The 14,769-nt window shown below is 35.4% G+C and overlaps 2 protein-coding genes across 3 annotated transcripts in view; both read right to left on the reverse strand.

Annotated features, from left to right (window-relative positions):
* Positions 1-4,259, reverse strand: part of LOC127634064 (uncharacterized protein C8orf34 homolog) — a 129,229-nt gene extending 124,970 nt beyond the window's left edge. Inside the window, exon 1 of the mRNA XM_052113474.1 lies at positions 4,011-4,259. Coding sequence (XP_051969434.1) covers positions 4,011-4,079 — 69 coding nt within the window. The 5' untranslated portion in view covers positions 4,080-4,259. The remainder of the gene's footprint in view (positions 1-4,010) is intronic.
* A 3,562-nt stretch (positions 4,260-7,821) lies between these two features.
* Positions 7,822-14,769, reverse strand: part of LOC127634272 (phosphatidylinositol 3,4,5-trisphosphate-dependent Rac exchanger 2 protein-like) — a 212,030-nt gene continuing 205,082 nt past the window's right edge. Inside the window, exons 39-40 of one of the 2 annotated variants that reach the window (XM_052113747.1) lie at positions 13,496-13,563; positions 7,822-8,577 (exon numbers count right to left, since the gene is read on the reverse strand). In XM_052113747.1, the coding sequence (XP_051969707.1) occupies positions 8,532-8,577; positions 13,496-13,563 (114 nt within the window). In that variant the 3' untranslated portion in view covers positions 7,822-8,531. The remainder of the gene's footprint in view (positions 8,578-13,495; positions 13,564-14,769) is intronic. The other variant, XM_052113748.1, reaches the window with a different exon arrangement.

The raw sequence follows: 14,769 nt of genomic DNA on the forward strand, positions 1-14,769 counted from the left end.
CTATGATCACATTTTTCTCCATTCGGATGGATGATGTGAACATTAACTGAAGCTCCTGACCCCTATCTGCTTGATTTTATGCATTTACTGCTACCACACGATTGGCTGATTAGATTATCAAATAATAAGTAGGTGTACAGGTGTTCCTAATAAGGTTCTCATTGAGTGTATGTGGAGCAATGGAATGGAACAAAATGCAGGTCTCAGGGGAACTCAGGGGAAAAGTAATCAAAAAATGCATGATATATGACTCCTTTAAATCTAGTTTAAAAAGGTTTATATTACCTTAAAATACACGTATATTGCCTATGTAACAGAATTGTTACTTTGCTTTATTATCAAACATAGCATAGAAGGTAATGAATATGTAAAAAAAAATAAAACCACAAAGAGAGAGAAAGTCTTCAGTGCAGATCTTATCTTTATTTAAAGCAAGAGGTTTCAGATTTTTTTCTAGGAAAATCTAAAAAACAAAAAATACCCCTAATGAATGCAAATGAGTTCACTCAAGCTAAAAACTAATCTGCACAGCTACCTAAATCTCAGCCCCCACAGTCTTCTGGAAGATAAAAAGTATAGCCCTCAATTTGGTAAGTGTAGATTTAATTAAATTAATATCAGAGCATAAGTATACAGGAAGTGTTATCTGCTTTATGCTACATTTATTCCATGTTTTTTGCAGGGAGAACCTCCTCATTAATTCAGGGCAGCCAGAAGGGTTGTCTGCCCATTCAAGTGAAAAATGAAATTGTTGTCATCATTTACTTACCCTCCTGTCATTCCAAACCTGTATGGCTTTCTTCCAAGGAACACAAAAGGACATATTTTGCTAAATGTCCAAGCTGCACTTTTCCATATAAAAGTCTCCTTTTGTGTTCCATGGAGAAAGTAATACCGGTTTGGAACAAGATAAGGTTGAGTAAATGAGGACATCATTTTTGGTTGAACTATCCCTTTAAGTTCTTAAAAACCTTGTCAAATTTGCTTTTTTGTCCTTGCTGCTGTTTAGAAAGTGAACCATTTACTGACGCTGAGTGTGTTAGTGTGATAAGCCAGTATGAAAACACAATAAGGAAACTAGCAGTAAAGTTTATAGTGTGAAAGCTGTACTGAATATGTATATAAGTACCCCACTATGAGTACTGAGGCATACAAATGTGTTTCACCTAAAACCATATCGACCTATAAAACAGTATAGATCCGTTTTTGCCATACCTTGTTGAGATCTGAAACTTTAAAGATGCAGCAGCTTGCCTATATCCCTCGACTTACTCCCCAGCCCTTGGGACCTTACAAAGGTCGTTTATCAGTGTTGTACCAAAGCTTTCACAGTGAGCATAGTTACATCATACAGCGGAAACACAGCAAGCAAACACACCTGGAAACAACCACTGATAATAGTTATGATGTGCAAACAAGCCGACGCTCTATATCAGCTGTTTGCAATGACATTAGAAATGACATAGGTGTCTGTATACCTTTATAGAGATAAATGGTGTCATGGGTTAATACATTAATATCTGTTATAAATGTATTCTTGTACATGACTATGGAAGTGCAGAATAAATTAATTAAAATTTTGTGTCACATTATATTAAACATAACTCAAATTATTATTTACTTGTACTCACGTTGTTACAAACACGTATGATTTTCTTTCTTCCATGGAACACAAGAGTGGATTTTAAGCAGGATGTAAACCACAGTCTCCATTCACTTTTAATAAATAAAGTTTGTGTTTCATGGAAGAAAGTAAGTAATACAGGTTTGAAACAAAATGAGGATGAGTAAATTATAACCAAATGTTCATTTTTGTGTGAACAATCCCTTTAATGTTACTGTGTATTTGTATTAAATAATATTACACTGTAACAATTCATCCTCAAAGAACTATTCCACATTCAAACAAGTTAAGCTCAGTCAACAGCATTTGTGGAATAATATTGATTACTAAAAAGAAAAGAAAATAAACTCCTACCTCCTTTAAAAAAATAAATAAATAATAAAATAGCAAAAGTGAAGCACTTACAATGGAAGTGAATGGGGCCAATTTTTGGAGGGTTTAAAAGGCAGAAATGGGAAGCTTATAATTTTATAAAAGCTCTTGCATTAAATATGTATTTTTATATTAAACTCATGTATTATTTGTGCTCTAAAGTTGTTTACATTTTCATTTGTGCGGTTTTATCGTTTGTTGACATTACATCGTCATGGTAACAAAGTTGTAAAATTGGCTACTTTCAACAGAAAAGGTTAGTAAGTGATTTTATCACACTAAAATCATGTTTACACGCATTGTTTTTGTCTTGTGGCGATACTTTTGAAATAGTGTTTATTTTAATGTTTGGTCCCAATCACTTTTGTGCCTCATTGTAACCCAGAATTTTAAGTAAAGGAGGTGCAAGCCATAATTATTTTGTGTCGTAATCAATATTATGCCACGAATGCTGTTGATTGAGCTTAACTATTGAACCCGCAATTGCACGTTACCACTTTTTAGTGTACCACTAAACTGTGAGGCGAATTTGAGGCCGTTTCAAGAGAATGTTTCCTACCCTAAGCAATGTTCTGCTTTGATATGCTCCTAAACTAACACAGTTCAACAAAAGACCGAAAAAGCGGAATGTAGACAGTCTTTTTAGCTCCTCGAGCGCAACCCACTCCCAGCGCTTGCTCACCCTCGGGGGAAGCGCGTTCATGCGACAGATCTCCGCGCTGCGCCGCTGTCCATGGTACTAGGTCACATGCGTGCTGCTTTTAGCTTTATTGCTGTTTAATATTCAGCCCATGCACACAGTCCCTGCTACAAGGGAGTTGATACATCAGCAGTTAGATTCATATAGACTGTGCTTCTTTTTGTACAGATGCCTCATGGAGATAATAGCAGTGGTCCAAGACAACGCTGTTTTGGTTCATTATGGTAAATAAGCAGAAAAGTCTTAAAGTCTTAAGGTGACTTGTGCATCCAGTTTCTCGTTTCAGACATATTGAGGCATATTGGTTTAATATATACAGTATAATAATGTGCATAAAAGTATGTTTAGTGCCATACTTATGTAAAGACGGTTAAAAATAAATCTGTTGCATTCATTATTGGCTCCATCACGATTGAAATTGTCCAAAGTAGCTGACAGTGCAAAAATACAGTATTGCCTATACATTTTTCCAGTGCAGCATTTATACATGGTTTGATGGACAGCTATACTGATTATACTACAGATGTAAGGTCATAAAAGAGGGCTTAGATGGAATAGACTGGAGATGACAAATGTTGTTTTTTCATAACACATATTTTTTCAATATATAACCTGCACTGTTAAAAGTGGTAACCTGAAATTGTTACCTTATGAAGCTATTTCTGCCTGATCTAACCCTTAAAATTAGTTTTATTGGTGTGACCTAATGTATTCAGGTTGAATCAGAGATTTGAATTTAATCAAACCAAGTCATTCAGATTTTACCACATAAAGCACTTTTTCCCCCATTGTGAATAACAGTTGAGAAACAATGGCTGGTCTATATGGAGTTTAGGTTACTAATAGAAAGCGTCCAGTCAGCAGAAACATCTTACCTCACATTACCTCAGCTCATATATTTAGGCAATATAGTAGGCTACGATATCATGAAACCTGGGTGTTTTGACCTTATCTTATATTTAGCTTCAATATCACATGTCCAGCGCAACAACCTAGCATATAGTTTTGTACAATTTAGCTGATTCAATTAACGTAAGTAAATAATGTTTTGCACTGTCCCTGAGGGCAAATATCTTGTTTAAAAGCATTCGTTCACTTCCCACTTCAAATGGAGTGAATTGCATGTCTTAAAATAGGTTGAATAAAACAATTCAACCATAATTAATCTGGGAAATTCACGCTTTAATCTGCGTTCATCTCTTGTAAGCATTCAGTTACATTGCAGCAAAATACCGAGTGAGGTACCTCATAAATATCTTCATTTCAAACCTTCTTTCTCTATTGTTTCAAAGTTGTAAAAAGGGAGTCGCGTACCTCAAACAATGGTCCGATTTTATTCTTCTCCAGGTATGACTGAATTCTTGACTGCTGTAGAGACGCCATGAAGAATGACTTACATTAAACAGCAACGGGCGAAGATATCGCTAACTATTGGCGCGCATCTTCAAGCCGAAGGTCGATTATCGAGTGTGGGCTTGCGACAAATCTCTAGCTGGGCGATCATCCAGAGCTGAGAATTCGGCTTGTGTTCAAGCACATGCTGAAAGTGGCAGGATTTGCGTCCTCCTCCCCTCGGTTTGGTTACTATCTGATGGGACTATCCCTCACTTGGTCTCTGCAGAGCAGCTGGCGACGGCTTTCTCCCAGGGCCAATAAAAAAAGATCATAGCCTGGATTAATCTTTCATTGGCTGTTCAATTTTTATACTCGGGTCTGAGAGACCCGCCCTAATTGTTTACCAAATTAAGTGTGATTAAACTGAGAGGAGTAATTTGCATCACCACCTTTGATAACTCAATGAACCCTCTACTGTATATAATGGACAATACAAAATATTTTTATAATATACTTATGTTTTCGAAGATAATTAGAACTACAGTTAGTATATTCTATTAGAATGCTAACACTGTTACACCTTTAAAGAAGGCAATGCATTAAAACCTATGGTCTTCAGTACATTTATTTTCTTTAAAGGTTTTATGGAATCTCGATACCCTAAAAAGGTTATTTTTCTGAGGTAAAAAATGTGCGTTGACTCAACTTAGTTGCGCTTTCTGTTTTGACTCAAGTTACATTGATATAAAAATATAATTTGTTTTCAACATAGAAAGTCTTGAGACAATAAACTACAGACAAAACTGTTTGATTTAAAGGTGCACTTGGAAATGTTTTCCTCATTTACAAAGTTGTACTCCTATATAAATTATTTCTAATTTAAACCATATGTATAAAATCAAGAGCACTCACGTGAGATGAAGACCCAGTCATATCAGTAACCTTATAAAAGCTGTTTATTTCTACATGGAAAGGGTCTCCTCATGGGGGCTGCCATATTATGATCACATGGCCAGCCCAATACTACTTAATCTCAGTAACTGCCATCTTATTGGACCCTTTACTCATGAATTAAGTTAATTATGAATAGTGAATTTCTATAATGGCGTTGGCAACTGAAAACAATGGCTTTTGTATGATGTTGTATCCACACCACTAGGTGTCAGTATAGGTCCAAGATGGCAAATTTAAAACATTACTGAGTGCACCTTTAAGTAATGTGGATTTGACCTGTTTTGACAAATAACATAAATATAATTAATAAACCTTGTTTTTAGTGTTGTATTTTTAACCATATACTTTACAATGATCTTGCCAAGTAACCGCAGCATGTGATATTTTCTAGTTAGGAATGCAGTTATAACCTCAACATTTGGCACACAAACTTCAGTATTGGTGACAGTTAACAAACATCAGAAAAATATGAGCTCTGAACATCACCACACAACCATTAACTAAATGTAATGACAAAAACAAAATCACAAACACTCATTAGACAAAAACTTTAGATGACCAGGTGGAAGATTGGTGATGATCTGGGGTTGCTTCATCAAGACTGGAATCGGGCAGATTCGTCTTTGTGAAGGATGCATGAATCAAGCCACGTAAAAGGTTATCCTGGAAGAAAACTTGCTTCTTTCTAATCTGACAATGTTCCCCAACTCTGAAGGTTGTTTTTTCCAGCAGGACAATGCTCCATGCCACAGACAGGTCAATCAAGATGTGGATGGAGGACCACCGGATCAAGACCCTGTCATGGCCAGCCCAATATCCTGACCTGAATCCCATTGAAAACCTCTAGAATGTGATCAAGAGGAAGATGGATGGCCACAAGCCATCAAACAAAGTTGAGTTGCTTGAATATTTGTGCCAGGAGTGGCATAAAATCACCCAACAACAATGTGAAAGACTGGTAGAGAGCATGCCGAGACGTATGAAAGCTGTGATTTGAAAATCAGGGTTATTCCACCAAATATTGATTTCTGAACTCTTCCCAAGTTAAAATATTAGTATTGTGTTGCCTATTAACTTTTTTCCTTTGCATTATTCAAGATCTGAAAATACAGATTTTTTTTTTGTTTTTGTTTATGTTTGACCAGTTGACATTTTGTGAAAATAAATGCTATAAATGACAATATTGTTTTTAATCTGGAATTTGGGAGAAATGTTGTCAGTACTTTATAGAATAAAACAAAAATGTTCATTTTACTCAAAAACATACCTGTAAAACCCATTGCAGTGGCCTCTTAAATTTTTCCAGGGATATATATACACACACACACACACACACACACACACACACACACACACACACAACTGTTAGTTCCGGTCCATGTTAGTTCCACGAGCACTGATGTTCTGACACCATAAGCACTTTGAAGTTCACTGTGTGTGTAGCACTCCGCTTGTGTGTTCTAAACTAAACTAAAGTGTAAGAGCAGTGCATTTGTATTAAGAGCTACTATTTGTCTGGGGTTTTTTGACATTACATATTTTAGCCAGCATCTGGTGATAAAAGATAAATTTTGTGTGTAATATGAGCCAGTTAAGTAATGTGAAGTGAATCCGTGTCATCCAGTGTCTACATAAAACAGCTCTTTGTGATCGCTTGTATTACTACTACACTTCTAAAGCTAGGAATTAGCTTTAAACAAACAACTTCAGCATTACTCCTACAATATACTGTAGGAGGAGTAACTGCACCAGTCTCTTCCTATGCACTGACAGCAGATGTGTATTCTCATCTGGGTATAAAACAGCAAATTATGTACAGTAATTTCACAAAAGTTGTGTGGATTTGTCATTCCTTCTGACAAAAACCTGATAAATGATATGCAATGATTTTTAAAAAGGTTGCAATTTAAAGGTTGCACCTATGATGTCCATTGGTAACACATAAATTAAAACAGAATGTTTGGAAAGCATTTGTTACCTAATAACTGTAAGCAATAGTGAGCTAGGAAATTAGGACAGGTAAACAATGTTTATCTAAGACACTATGCCTACATGCAGAGGCCATTAGTGAGATTTCTAACAACTATAAACCAGTCTGATACAGTATATAAAGAAGCTGGGGGTTTATGTGCACTACTTTTATGTTTATACTGTCAAATGTAAACTAAATACATTGCATTGATCTGTTGCAGCACTGGTATATATATATATATAGAACATTGTTGAAGTCCTTTGCATAAACCTTCAGTGTTAACAGTCACATGATTGAGATGTGTTCAATACTCTAGACAACAATATGTTGCAAACTGTTTATTTGAAATTAATTACAATTTGACATTACATTTTTTGTAATTATGAAATCATCCTGGTTTTCAAGTTAAAGGAGGAATAAAACGTGTGCTATATTTGGAAAATCTCATAATGGGTTCGTTTTATGAAAAAAAATATCTGTTTTTCAGTAAAACCTTTTTCTTTCTTTTTTTACAGTAATAACTTCACATGGATTTTTCTTTCCTGGTGGCTGCTTTTATAAAGAGCATATTACATGAAACAGAATGAAACAACATCAAGCAATAAAAAAAATATTGAATACCGGACCTTATTTTTCCTTCCTCAAAATGAAACTTATAGAGTTAATAATCTCTACTGTTTAGAGCCATTTCTTGATATTACATAGTAAAGATGATTAATTTGTTATGTTAACCAATACTAAGATAATAAAGTACTGAATATTTTAAATGTGGAGACAAAATCATATATATATATATATATATATATATATATATATATATATATATATATATATATATATATATATATATATATATATACCTATGTAAGTATGACAACATATATAAAACAATAACACTGATGACCACAATGTTGTGTGCATGAACTTTCCAGTAATGTATAATACTCGAAATTCAATGAGACTGCAGCATGTAGCTTAATGCACTATGGTGTTAATAAACTTTAAAATCGGAGAAACTTAAGAATGTGAAAGCCAAAGCTATACACATGTCTAAATGTCAAAGATTTACATGAGAATGGATGAAATAATATATATATATCTTTAAGACAAGAAACACAATTTTCCATACAGTCAGAAAGAGCCCTGGGAATTCTACACAAATTACTGTTTTTATGACTGAATACAAAACAAATGGTATGCCTTTACATATAGAGACTAAAGCACTGTGCAAACTTCTTTACACAATGAAAAAGGTTACAGAAAGAAACTGATATTTTGATTGACACTTTCCTTTGACATGAAGGACATGACTGAAGCTGGGAGATCAGACATCCTGTGTGTTTGATCTTAAGTCTAAAATGACTGGAGCAAGGCAGGAAAAATAATAATGGTGGCTTTAAAAAGCAATGAAACAAGTCATTAGAAATTATGTTGGGAACCCTTTGAGTTGAGAGGTGACAGATACCTCTGAGCAGGAGTGAGAGTGGATGTCCAAACATTGTCCTTAAATGGACAGTGTGTCTGTTATCATATGGCTGGACTAGAGCCGGCCTAGATCTGTTGAAGACGTGGGTTCAGGGGTCGTCATCGGGAGGTGGAGGCTGACACAGTTTGTACAATCTGTTAATGGAATGACATACAATTTACTATATTAAACTCTAATTATACACTGTAATAAACATTCATAAACAGATACATTACAAACACACACACAAATAAGCCTTAGAAGTACATAACACAGACCATTTGATAATAATATTAAAATATTGTATGGTACAACTAAAGCTTTATACATATTGTTGAACTACTGCAAACCATAATTTTAATAGCGTTTCAATAATGCAGTAGTCTTTCACAGTGGATACATTAATAATCAGACATCACCTCAGAGAAATGTTTGCTCACTATGCAGTCTTGCTTAAGATATAAATCATGACACAAAAACAGCTGATTGCATACCCAATAAGGCAAACTAGACAAAGCTGCATCACTGCTGTTAATTACAAAAGCATTTCTAAAAGAGTCATAACAAAATGATGTACTGTTCAAACCATGTCCTAATGTGATAACTTGATCTCTTCCATGTAAATGTAATATTGTTTTGTCTAAATAAGCCTCGATGATCGACAGGACATTTTGATGATTGCTTGGTTTCTATTATAGTTGCTGGATTACATTGTTACAATGCATCTGGTAAGGACAGAATATTATATGTGTCATTTATCTTACTACTATTTAGTTTTATAAATTATAAAACATGCCAATGTAAATTTTTATAATGAACTAGCTAAATATATTTTCTTGCTCAGCTGTACTGAATTTCTTAGAGGTTTAACACACATTTTTTTGATTTCATGCTATGAAAAGATTAGTTTAATGTCCTGTGAGCCACACTATGTTTCACTACAGATATGGATCTCCTACTAAAATGACTGTAACAGTTTTTATGTTGACTGCTGAGTTTAGGGTAGTTTTGTACATAATGAGAGAGCATGAGTGGGTCCCTTTTAAAGTATGGCTCAGTCTCTTTCAGAACCTTTTTTATTGCAGGATATAGAGTTGGGCTCTCGTATCATGCACACACACTCTCTCGCACACACACTCACACAGTAATGTGATACATGTTTTACTAGAGAACATTCACTAGGAGCTAAACCTGTGAAAGACTACATACAGAATTAATGTTTTTTTTTTTTTTTTTATATCATATACTGGGTTTTCAATTCTATTTTACTGTATGTGCATAGATGACTACAAAATATGGTGCATATTGCAAAAATGCTGTGTTTGGTGTTTTAGAGGGCTGTACAGCATCAATTAATTTGAAGAATATGTGCTGAACAATAGCAGCTGTTTGCAAATTTCTGTCTAAAGTAAAACAGTAGGTCACTTATCACTATGCTATTGCATCTAAAAGGCTGTTTCAGTTATGGAAATACATTTACAATGCTAGATTTGCATTTGCTGAATAAAACTTTTTTTTAAGTTGAATAAGTTTTAGGTCAGCGTCGATTTGCCTTTGTCATGAGACTCAGCACGCATCTTGTTTTCTGTCAGCTGCACAAAAATCAACACTGCGTCCGAATATCCTTACTTCCTTACTATATAGTATGCCAAAAGCTTTATGCTAATGGAGTAGCGTTTCCGAATCCTCTGTATTCATAAAATAGTAAATGAGAAATTCCTGGATGACCTACTATTTCTGGCGAGATTCTAAAGTGCAGCTTAACTGGACACTTTACAATCCCAGCTGAGGAGACCTCATGTTTAAAATGCTGTATTTAAAAGAATGGCAGTAAACATGAGTTGGACAGCTCTTTTTAGCTGTAAGTGATGTTATATACATCATGAGAAAGTTATTCCTTGTACTTAAATGGTGCTTGTTTAACAAAAACCAGAGAAGATTCTTTTTGTGAATGTTGTTTTAACATCATATTTTCGGGTCACAGGTCAATACCCACGTCCACGGATGAAGTATGTCCAGGAATCTATTCATCCTACTCACATGCACAGCTAAAAAATGTATTATTTTACCCGTCCAAGAAGTGCATCCTTCATTCAATTAAGTACATACTCTGACAGTACATGATTTCGGAAGCAGAAGAAATCGCTGTGCATTGTAAAGGCAGTTGTAAATGGTTAAATATATGCAAGGAAGAAAATGAATGACAATTCAGTATGCAAATATTATGATGACGTCATCACTGTCGGTTAAATTCTATTAATGTAAGTTAGGGCAGCATGATATGGAGGAAAAATGTGATAATTTGTTGTATAATGTGATGAGTGATGCCACCCAAATTTACTGAAGTGTTTTGGGGGAAAAAAAAGGACCTCTATCCCAGAGATCACAATAGTTGTCTTTTGTTGTCCAAACTGCATATAGATGGCACATAATACAGTTGTAGTCAGAAGTTTACATACACTGAATTGGAGGTGGACCTGTAGATGTATTTTAAGGCCTACCTTCAAGCTCAGTGACTTTGCTTGAAATCATGGAGAAATCAAAATAAATCAGCCAAGACAACAGCCAGGCTTGTTGACCTCCACAAGTCTAGCTCATCCTTGGGAGCAATGTCAAAATGGCTGAAGGTACCACATTCATCTGTACAAACAACAGTACGCAAGTATAAACACCATGGGACCACACAGCCATCATACCACTCAGGAAGGAGATTTATCATGTCTCCTAGAGATGAACGTAGTTTGGTGTGCAAATCAATCTCAAAACAACAGTAAAGGACCTTGTGAAGATACTGGAGGAAACAGATTGGCAAGTATCTATATCCACAGTAAAACATGTCCTATAGTCACATAACCTGAAAGGCTGCTCAGCAAGGACGAAGCCACTGCTCCAAAACCGCCATAAAAAAGCCAGACTACAGTTTGCAAGTGCACATGGGGACAAAGATCTATTTTACTTATTTTTTTTAGAACACCATCTCAACCGTGAAGCATGGGGGTGGCAGCATCATGTTGTGGGGGTACTTTTCTACAGGAGGGACTGATGCACTTCACAAAATAGATGGCATCATAAGGAAGCCAAATTATGTGGATATATTGCGGCAACATCTTAAGACATCAGCCAGGAATTTAAATTTTGGTCACAAATGGGTTTTCAAAATGGTCAATGACCCCAAGCATACCTCCAAAGTTGTGGCAAAATGGCTTAAGGACAACAAAGTCAAGGTATTGGAGTGGCCATCACAAAGCCCTGACCTTAATCCAATAGAAAACATTTGGGCAGAACTGGAAAAGCATGTGGGAGCAAGGAGGCCTACAAACCTGACTCAGTTATAGCAGTTCTGTCTGAAGGAATGGGCCAAAATTCCAGCAAATTATTGTGAGAAGCTTGTGGAAGGCTAACCAAAAGGTTTGACCCAAGTTACACAATTTAAAGGCAATGATACCAAATACTAACAAAGTGTATGTCAACTTCTGACCCACTGGGAATGTGATGAAAGAAATAAAAGCTGAAATAAATAATTCTTTACTATTATTCTGACATTTCACATTCTTAAAATAAAGTAGTGATCCTAGCTGACCTAAGACAGGGAATGTTTTCTACGATTAAATACAAGGCTGTTAAAAAGTCTACAGAGCCACGGAGCTCAACTCACATAGTTTTCCATTAAATTCGACCCAAATCATTATCAAAGGACAAAGATTATTTACTTTAGACTTGCATCAGCACTTAATGTGTTTGTGATATGCTTCATTAAATGTTATGTCGCCCCCTTGTGGTCTCCCAAAGCTATTACGTCAGACTACATTGAATGGAATGCAACTGGCAGTGAATTGAAAGCACACAGATTAGGCTTCTTATTTAAATTTCAGCTAATTTTAATGTTAATGCCTCAAAAATGTATAGATAAAATAACTTGCCAATCTACAATAGATATATTGATATTTTATGACATCCCTAGTTATAAGATATAATACAACTTAATGTGTCATCTTATGTAATAGCCTAATCTGTTAATGTTGAAATGTGGAATATTTAATGCTTTTAGGCCCCTACGCACACTGCATACACACAAACCAAGTGACAAGCGCACACCCAGTTGAATTTCAAAAATCTGCGTCACCATAAATGTTACCTTTTTTAAAGTATTAAAGACTCTGCGATATGCATATCATGTATATTTTCGATATTTGATAAGAGCAATATTATCATGCAGCCTTTTTTTATTTTTGGTGATTTTCTCAACCAATTTGAAATGCCTAATTTCCAATGCGCTCTTAATCCTCGTGGTGGCGTAGTGACTCAATCTGGGTGGCGGAGGATGAATCTCAGTTGCCTCCATGTCTGAGACCATCAAACCGTGCATCTTATAACATGGATTGTTGCGTGCGGTACCACGGAGACACAGCACTTGTGGAGGCTTCTTGCTATTTTCCACACCATCCACGCACAATTTACAACGCGCCTCACTGAGATCGAGAACCACACATTATAGTGACCACGAGGTGGTTACCCCATGTGACTCTACCCTCCCTAGCAACTGGGCCAATTTGGTTGCTTAGGAGACCTGGCTGGAGTCACTCAGCATGCCCTGGATTCAAACTCATGACTCCAGGTGTGGTAGTCAGCCTCAAAATTCACTGAGCTACCCAGGTCCCTATATTGTGCAAGTCAAATGGACAATTTTTTAAACAATAATCCAAAATGTCTTTAAGTTTACAAAAATATAGATAGCACACCTAAAGCTGAAAATATTTACAAAACCATGTTTGAAAGGAGTATGCACATTAAGTGGTTCAGGCTAACTTAATTGCAAACATTTTATATTTGGAATAAGGGGTCTACAGCTAAATTTACAGAAAATTAGGGGTCTAAAATGTAAGCACTATTATATTTCTGGCCTAAAAAGTTTTCTGAAATGTCTAAATCTCTTGCCAGTGGACTTTGAGTCTAAAATTATTTTATACATGTTTTGTGGTGGGTTGAAAACCACGGTGTGAATGCTAAGGGAACTCTGTGAAATGATGTGTGTGTTGTCATTGAGGAAAGAAGTGTGTAGCCCACTATGGTTACCTTGGCACTGTTGACGGGGTGCGGTCTCTCACTCCTAGGTTCTTGGCTGAGTTCTGCACTCTTGCTCCCTAAAAAGAGCCATAATTATAAATATTACTTGCAGGCCTGTCAGAACTATTATGCTTTAAATAAGCATGAACATATTCTGTGTCCAGTGTCGTCATTCACAGAGCTAAGGAACTAATGTGCAATTTAAGTTCTGGAAAGAAAAAATGTTACAGAGAGGGTGACTACAATAATTCTCAAAATAAGTAAAAACTCATGTTTTTATACAACACAATAAAGAAAAAGTCGTTTCAGCACAGTTCTTATCATATTTGAAAAATAGATATTGTCACATTTGCAGATTTTAATGGCAAAAAAAAAAAAAAAAAATCATTTGAAGTGAGGTGATTTCTATTTCTCTCTGTCCCATGAGAAAATTACTGCTTTGAAATACTGTAAATATGCTTTGGTTGGTAGTTCTATTTTTATATAATTTACAGTTGCCAAAAAAGTATTTGGACACTTGTGTATGAATATATGTGCATTAAAGGACAACATATCAAACCAATCAGCAGCAAAAGCACAACATTTTACAAAAAGAAGTTTGTTTAGTGTTATATTCTAATATTCAAAAATAGATATAATATTCAAAAATTAATACAAAAATATTAGTGAAACATGTCTATGATGAGCTATGATGAGATGACGACTTCATACATCAACTAAATATCCCCTTGAGACCAGGTGGTTAAAATGGCAATTGCAAAAATGGCTCAGAAAAGATAGCATAATTTGCCACTTGCTTTGATAAACTGTATCTAAGAAAATGAAATTCATACATTTTTAGTTTTAGATTTTAGGTCCAAATACTTTATAATACTTAATATGACTATATAATTTCCTATTATAAATAAATCATAATGTTTTATTGGATTTTTGTCGCTTATTCGACCGAAACACCCAGAAGCCTGTTCTGCCAATCTCCACAGACAGTATTTATAACAACTCAAAAGAACACAGCACAGGTAGAGCCCTGCCTGCCAGATGATCCTGTGACTTATAAGCTGCATCCCTCTCCATAGCCCAAGAGCACTAGCCCTGTCAGATTTGTTAGATGGACTTGTTTGTAATCGTAAATTAAGACATAAAACATAGATACTCATAGAATTTCCTGAGTCATTCTCTGAGTTAGAGGCACCCCTAAATCCCATCCCATGCTAAATCACAGGCCTGTTAAATGGACAGCATTTTTCTCTGAGCAGAATCCTATCATGTCAAAATGAATAATA

Source organism: Xyrauchen texanus, chromosome 41, assembly GCF_025860055.1.
Source record: "Xyrauchen texanus isolate HMW12.3.18 chromosome 41, RBS_HiC_50CHRs, whole genome shotgun sequence".
Lineage (NCBI taxonomy): Eukaryota > Metazoa > Chordata > Actinopteri > Cypriniformes > Catostomidae > Xyrauchen > Xyrauchen texanus.